Here is a 7,831-nt window from a genome sequence, read left to right on the forward strand (position 1 = left end):
AATAACTCTATTACTTTGCAATAAGCATGCAATAAGTAACACTTTACAATACTCAAACAGGTTGTACAATATAATCAAAGTACTACTTGCAACATATTCTTTATAAATACACGCATAACATATTTATTAGTTGTCATTAGTGTTATTCATATTCATTATTTTTTACATACTAACATATATTCTTAATTTATTTGCATTACAAACATGACAATTCCTTTTTTAGGAAGTGTCCCATCCTTCTAAGATAACCAGATCCTAAAAGCAACATGTAAAAAATAAATAATTAACATGAGTTTCAACGTTTGCTGTCATCGGTACACATAGATGATTCTCCCTACAAATAAAGGCTCGAGTTTGCACATTTTGGGTCTTTTGGACGGTTGATTGACCTAAGAAATAGGGTAATTTCATAGGTTTAAAAGAAAAAAAAACAATCCTCTGCACTTTTCAGTATAAGTAATGAGGTATTCTCGTTTCGTTTCTTGTAAAAAAAGAAAAAAATGACAATGTCTCCCAAAGAGGATATGTTTGGCTTACGAATGTCCAATGGATTACATATTTTATAATGTTCAAATACAATGTTGTCTCAAGATTAAGAGGGATTTCTCATTGTAGTCTGACCATCCAGCGTAGAAGAGTGTCAAGCTCTCCGATTGCTTTTATTACAGCGTTTCTTTGAGGCAACTGCAATAAGAGAATAAAATGAGTAAATCTTCTAAAATCTGAAAACTCTGTAGCTATAATAACTCTTACGTAGGATGATTAATTATACCGAACCATTATTTAGTATGAACAAGTAATCGATTTTATGTGCTTTTCCATGTTATCATATAGTACAGCAGATAACATATACCAATGTACTGGAAAACTATGTTCAGACTTTTTCAATTTCCAGTACTCTTTCAGGGCACTTACATTTCTTTAAGCTGCTACTTTAGGATAAACATTGGTGGGATATCACCGGTATATGTCATCAATACTCGATGAGCAGGGTCTCACCAATTGTTTGATCAAAATGGCTTCACCACTAGCAAAATACTCAGCCACTTTGGCTCCTATCCCTCTTGTCAAGCAATTAGTGGGGTCATGTTAAACCCTTTGAGATTCAGTATATTGAATGCAAATTTAAGGAGTTTTCGGAGACTATTTTATTTTTTTTACGAGGGGCCTAAGAACTAACAGACAGGTAGTTGCTGACTGCCTGCCCTTTCTGCCCACCGCCAACCTCTGCTGGCTCAGATCAGCCACAGACTGCAGGCTTCCACAGATTCTGTGGCTTCCACCAACTTCACATCAACAGAGCAGCTCCTTCTCTTCCCCTCTGTTGACGTGGGATGACTCTCGATGTCATATTGATTGACAGCTGAGTCCCAGCTCCCTAACTGTGGAAGTCGGCTGTCAATCAGCATGACATCAGCAGTAATGCTCCATCTACAGAACAGCCAGGAAGAGGAAGAGCTGCTCTGTTGAAGTGAAGCAGCAGAATTGATGGCAGGAGTGGTCAATGAATGCTCTAAGATGGATAGAACAGGTAGGTAGTTAGCAACCTGCCTATTAGTTCTTGAGCCCACAGTAAAAAAATCCCCTTTGCCAACAATACCTGTCCTGAGGCAACATACAATGGATACTGTCGGATAGTGATTGTAAAAACAAGCACGGTTGCAATTTATTGCTTGTTAAAATTTGCACGTGTTCTTTAGATATTAAACTTTCCTTTTCTTTTGCTTACTGTTTGTTGCCTAGGGGACTGACCACTGCTGCTGACTATCAACCACTGCACTGAAGCTAGCTGGGATTAAAAGATAACCGCGTGCTCCAGCAATCCTAGCCAGCTTTAAAATAGTGCTTACAAGCTCAATAGAAAAGGGCTTGTAAGCAATGTCAATGTTTTACTGTCTAGCAGCAGTGGTCGGTCTCCAAGGCAATGACCTGTAAACAAACTAAAAGTGTTAATATCTCAATAACAACTGAAACTTTTATTAAGCAGCAAAATGCACAATTGCTTATATTTACAAGCACCCATTTTTGAAGATGGGAATAATCATTTAAAATGTATCATAATACCATACATCCCTTTACTTCTTTAGGATTAAAAATTAAATAAAAACATCAGCACAACAATTTTACCTCTTTAAAGCTGATTTCAATAGTCTTCAAGTTAACCATTGTGATGTCCTCACAGGTATAAGCGAAGTCAACCTAATACAACGTAAGCAAAATACAGATTAAAAATTGTAACGAAGAAATGATGGCATCTATTTCTCTAAGCAGCACAGTATTTACGGAGTGGGACCAAATCCCAAGACCTGATCTATCTATATTTCAGATTTGTGGACTCTTAATATCCATGGCTAGAACAGAAACCTCACATAATATGTAGTGGAATATCATGTCTGCATACATTGTTTTTAAATTACACTGTTTTAGGAATATCTTAACTAATATAATATTAATGTGCAAAAAAATTAGAAACATCATGAAGAATTCAGAATTCAAGTAACAGTTCTATAGTTATAATGTTAGTACAGTTAAAAAAAACATATCCATAAAGTTTAAGGTATGTTCACACGTCAAGTTTTTGCTGCGTTTTTCCAGCGCGTTTTTGCCACAAAAACTCAGCATTTTAGTGTCCCAGTAAAGTGAATGAGATTTAAGAAGTCTCATGTACATGTTGCTTATTTTTTCCTTGAAGATCTGAAGCAGTTTCAGATTTCCAGCATGTCAATTCTTTCAGCATTTTTGCAGCGTTTTTCACCCATTCTGATGAATAGGAAAAAATGTATCAAAAACTTGGCAAAAGCACACAAATACAAATGCAGCAAATACTTAATGTGTGCACAAACACAAACATTAGAGTGGAAAAATATTAATCAAACCTGTCACTTGCTATAAATATGTATATTTTTTTAACCTGGTGTAAATGGTGCTGTTCTCTTAATTTTTTTTCTGTTCCTCCTATGCCTCTTTTTTCCTAAAATATGCCCCCCTCTGCCTTATATATAAATATAGTCTTTTTAACCAAGTGGGTGTGAGCCTCAACTCTCCGATATGAGCAATTTCTTGAGCACCAAGGCCAGTTGGTTAAAAAACTAGATTTAATTACAGGAAATAAAGGGCCATATATCAGGAAAAGAGAGGTAGGGGAACAAAAAGTAAAAATTCCAAACTCAGTAAAGAAACAGCATTTACACTAGGTAAAGAAAAATGTCATATTTATGTCACGTGACGGGTCCTCTTTAAGAACATTTATGTCAATCTGTCTATTCTGAATGACTTTGACTATACATATAAGACATTAATAATGAGAAACATGAAAACTGAATTATGAATAAGTAATGTATAAGTATGTACTGTATGTTTAAGGATTCTAGCACTTACACAAGATCTTTTAGTGCTAAAAAATTCACAGAAGGCATTTGAAATTTTGCTAATGGCAATTTCGTGCTCGGCATCCAGCATACTGTACTGTTTGAAGACTTTATCCATATAAAAATGGATGACATTTTCCAGAAAACAGCATCGGTCTGATGGCTGAAAGCAGAGACAAAATATTAGTTATCAAGCTCCACCAAAGCATGCTATGACTGTAAGGCCATGTGCGCACGTTGAGTGTTTCGTGAGTATTTTACCTTAGTACTTTTAAGCCAAAACCAGGAGTTGAGCAATCAGAGGAAAAGTATAGAATCACGTTCCCACTTCTGTATCTTTTGCCCACTCCTGGTTTTGGCTTACAAACACTAAGGTAAAAAGCTCTCCAAATACTCAACATGTGCACGTGGCCTAAGGGAGTCCAAGGAGTGTAAAAAATGTGTTCTATGATTCAAATATTCAAATACTGTATATATACGTGTACCTATACATATATGATGTGGGTTGTTGAATACGGTGACACAAAGCCAAATCAAATTAAAAAATAATATAAAAATTTTGAAACAAAGTACCGTAATAAAACATAAAAACCCTATGAATTCTCGAAGAAGTTATCTGGTAAAAACCGATAAGTCTGCAGGCGCACTGTGGGGATTCGCCGGTTTCAGATCCGGGACCGGAGGCTATGTATGATTTATACATACACCCGGCCAGTGGGCATGGCCTTGCTCTCCATACCGACTTATCGGTTTTGACTTGACAACCCCTTTAACTGTATTGACCCACAGAATAAAGTCAATGTCAACTACATGGGAAACTTTGTAAAAAAAAAATGCAAAATTGATATATATTCTTATGCTCACCACCAAAAAAGAAAATTATTACAATTTTTTGTAGACATTATAAATATTACAAAATGTTACTATTAAAAGATGATTATGTTTAACTTAACATATGAAAAGTGATGGTTATCGAGAGGTATAAAACAGAAAAAAAATCACAGTGTTATAAAGTCCCAAAATGAATACAGTTGTAGATGTTAAAGCAAAATCTATGTCTATTTTTAAACTTTTTCATATCAAGTAACATCAAACCAGCTAGAGACCTAATTGAGGACCCCTAATTCATTGTCCATAAGCACATCACCAGACCGAGGTGTTTATTCTGTACAATTTAATGTCACTAATGAGGACTGTGCTAATCTGCCCCAGGCATAAGTCTAGGTGGAGAAAATTGGAGTTGGAATCTAATGTTTACATTTACTAATAGTGATTTGCACTCTCTAGCCTCCGGTAACTTTTCTGTGCTGATACCGCTTAACGGTTAAAGCGCAACCATTGTTTTAACTCTTATTTCATAAATCAATAATATACATGAAAATAGGACATTTTATAAGATATCTTATCAGGCAAATGTGCTTCTTTCTCCGATAGGCCTGATCTTTCATTCTCAAAATTCTCAATTCCAAGGTAAAATCTGTATTCAGTGAAGACAGACTTTTACATTGCTAAGATAGGAGATGGCAGCTGCTACTGATCAGATTCTATGAAGAAGTAAGATGGAGGAGAAGGATGGAGCTAGAAGCAGAGCTCCTTGCCTTTCCCATCTACATAGAATCCTATTAGTACTGCCATTTATTTCAGTAATGTAAAAATCTGCATGTGCATTAGGGCTTATTCACATGTCAGTATTTTCACATCTGTATGTGTATGCCAAAGCCAGGAGCGCAACTTACAGAGTAAAACTATAAGTTATGGTCACACTATCAGCATTTGGTCAGTATTTCACATCAGTATTTGTAAGTCAAAACCAGGAGTGGGTGATAAATACAGAATTGGTGACTTGTTTCTATTATACTTTTCCTCTGATTGTTCCTCACCTGGTTTTGGCTTACACATACTGAGGTAAAATACTGACCAAATACTGATAGTGTGACTGTAGCCAAATTGAAAGACTGAAACATGTTCTATGTTTTGGAAACAATCTTGGTTTTGGCATACAATTACTGATGAAATACTGAATCAAAAATACTGATGTGTGAATAAAGTCTAATGTTCACTTTTTGCTGTGGTTTTGCTGCACTTTTTAGGTGCTTTGCCAGCTGGAATCTGCCTGAAAATGATATCATGTTCACATACTCTTTTGATTGCACAGTGCTTAGTTTGAAGAGGTTTCCTTCAGAATCGCTTTCTATAGGGTATGTGCACACAATGTCTTTTTTAGGTGTATTCCACCATAAACCGGCCTCAAAAAATTCAAAGAAGATTGAGCATATAACAATGTGAAAACGATGTGCGGTGCATATGTCCCACCGTTTTTAAGTCTTCTTCAACCATTTCAGGGGTCAAGAGCCATGAAGCGGCTAAAAGAAGTGACCAGTTCATTCTTCTGGTGGCTTAGTAGCCGACACTATGTTATATCTGGGATAATAAAAACAAAATGCCTGTTGCAGAGGCACCAATAAAGACATCCACAGATGCATCCGAAAATAAGCTTTAGGTAAAACCCAGCCAGTGTCTCCTTAAAGGGGTTGTCCGGTCCAAATCGATAAGTCTGCAGTTACTCTGTGTGACTGCAGACTTATGAATCCCCCCCAGAACACGCACTGTGCTCTGCAGGCATTCGCCGGTTTCTGGGCCAGGACCGGAGGGTATGTACGTGTTATACATACTCCAGGCCAGTGGGCGCAGCCTTGCTTCCATATACTTGTATTGAGCAAGACCACTCCCTCTAGTTGGCCACACCCACTGGACGGCCGCGTCTCTAGTTGGGGCACGGCCTCACTTCATACAAGTGTATGAAAACAAGGTACACACTGATCGGGAGTATGTATAACGCATACATACCCTCTGGTCCCAGCTCAGAAATTGGCAAATCCCTGCAGTCACACAGAGTGACTGTAGACTTATCGATTTGGACCGGACAACCCCTTTAAGTGTCTTCTGCTCAAAAATGATACAGGAATGGAAACATCTAAATGATGCCATTTGCACACAGCCTTATTCCCTCAGTATTATTTAAAAAAAAACCTCTTGATCAAAAAAAAGCTCTAACAACTCCCAAGAATTTTTAAGCAGCTTTTGAGAAGGATTTTGGAGAGTTTCTACTTCAAAATTCATTGAAAAAAAAAAAATTTTTGAGCATAGCCTAAATACAAAAAAGTGGAGATTGTATAGGTCTTGCAATTATATTTTCTCTACTTTCTAGATCTATTCATGTATATGAGAAAGCTGCAACAATGTACTTTGCATATAGAATATAATTCAGACTTTACTTAAACTTCCAAGTGTGAATAGATGCTTTATATAAAATGTGAATCCGAACATTACAATCAAAGAGCAAGGACATTAGAGGTACTTACAGGAATTCCCTGTATCAGTGATGTTTGCAGAATCTGAAAATCGATATAGTTATCTTGCTTTTGCTGGAAAATGAGTTAAAAAAAGTTATTTTACAAAACGTCCTATTGTGCTGAGGAAATATTAACTTATGTTCGTGTTGATACTTACAATTGAGGAGCGAATAGTTAGAAATATGTCTCTTATTTCCACAATGTGATTTCTTCTTGATGACAAACGGCAGGCAGGCAGCACTCCGGATATTGCAATATTCAAAGACATTGCAAACATGGTAGCAACAGCGAACAAATAGTTCTTCATTTTCTTGTTTGCTTTTATCTTTTATTTGCCTTAAAACTAAGACAATTATGAAATGTAAAAACAAAATATTTATACATACAAACACAAATACACCAAATACTGCGAATAAATGTATTTGACCTACCTTTGAAAAGCCAGGGAAGTCTTAATGCCGAAAATTGGTCATATTTATATGTATACCCCACCAACAAAAATTTCAGGTGTGTCTTCATTTCTATATTTTGTGGGGGTTATTCTCATCCTATATTCCTAGAAATGAAGTAAATGACTTTCAGTTTCTTTTATGTGCCACCTTTACTATATCTACAAGTAAGTAACATGAATTTCTCAAACACTCTCCACTCCCACACAGTATTTCAAAGAATATAGTACCTGCTTCCTGTACCTGTTTCCAATTATTGCTTTGAAATTGGAATTGCTTAAATGATATATCATATGTCTCATTTTTCGTCCTTTGACACCTTAAAGAGTTATTCTCATGTTCCTTATTGGGTAAATTGTAAAGTTCTAAATATTAAAGTATATTATATGAAGGATATGGGCTGTGTATTATACTAAATGGTGGACTATGGGCTGTGCACTATACTATATGTAGGACTATGGGGGTGCATTATACTATAACAAGGACTATGGGATGCATTATACCATATGGAGGACTATGGGGGGTGCATTATACTATAGGGCGTACTATGGGCTATACATTATACTATGGGCCCCAAGACTTCTATGTATGCCCCTCGTGAGTATAATGTTTTATTTTTTTTCTATACATTAAAGAACAGCGGCTGAACTGGGAACATGTA

At 36.2% G+C, this 7,831-nt stretch overlaps 1 protein-coding gene across 1 annotated transcript; it reads right to left on the reverse strand.

The window, feature by feature from the left end:
• Positions 1-219: 219 nt before the first annotated feature.
• LOC141247204 (interleukin-20-like) lies at positions 220-6,998 on the reverse strand. Its single transcript, XM_073669196.1, has 6 exons — positions 6,879-6,998; positions 6,731-6,793; positions 3,379-3,531; positions 2,128-2,199; positions 622-684; positions 220-255 (listed from the first exon to the last, which is right to left on the reverse strand). The coding sequence occupies exons 1-6, from the start codon at positions 6,996-6,998 to the stop codon at positions 220-222; spliced, it is 507 nt and encodes a 168-aa protein (XP_073525297.1).
• Positions 6,999-7,831: the final 833 nt, after the last annotated feature.

Source organism: Phyllobates terribilis, unplaced genomic scaffold (genome assembly GCF_046119375.1).
Source record: "Phyllobates terribilis strain yellow unplaced genomic scaffold, ASM4611937v1 Scaffold_2__4_contigs__length_985480577, whole genome shotgun sequence".
In the NCBI taxonomy this organism is placed as follows: Eukaryota; Metazoa; Chordata; class Amphibia; order Anura; family Dendrobatidae; genus Phyllobates; species Phyllobates terribilis.

What these genes read in the sequence shown, in the direction of transcription:
- LOC141247204 (XM_073669196.1), bottom strand. Translation starts at nt 6,998, where the DNA reads ATGTTTGCAATGTCTTTGAATATTGCAATATCCGGAGTGCTGCCTGCC. An exon ending in TAACTATTCGCTCCTCAATT is followed by an intron (nt 6,794 to 6,878) that starts GTAAGTATCAAC and finishes CTCATTTTCCAG; the next exon opens with CAAAAGCAAGATAACTATAT. An exon ending in CACTGATACAGGGAATTCCT is followed by an intron (nt 3,532 to 6,730) that starts GTAAGTACCTCT and finishes CTCTGCTTTCAG; the next exon opens with CCATCAGACCGATGCTGTTT.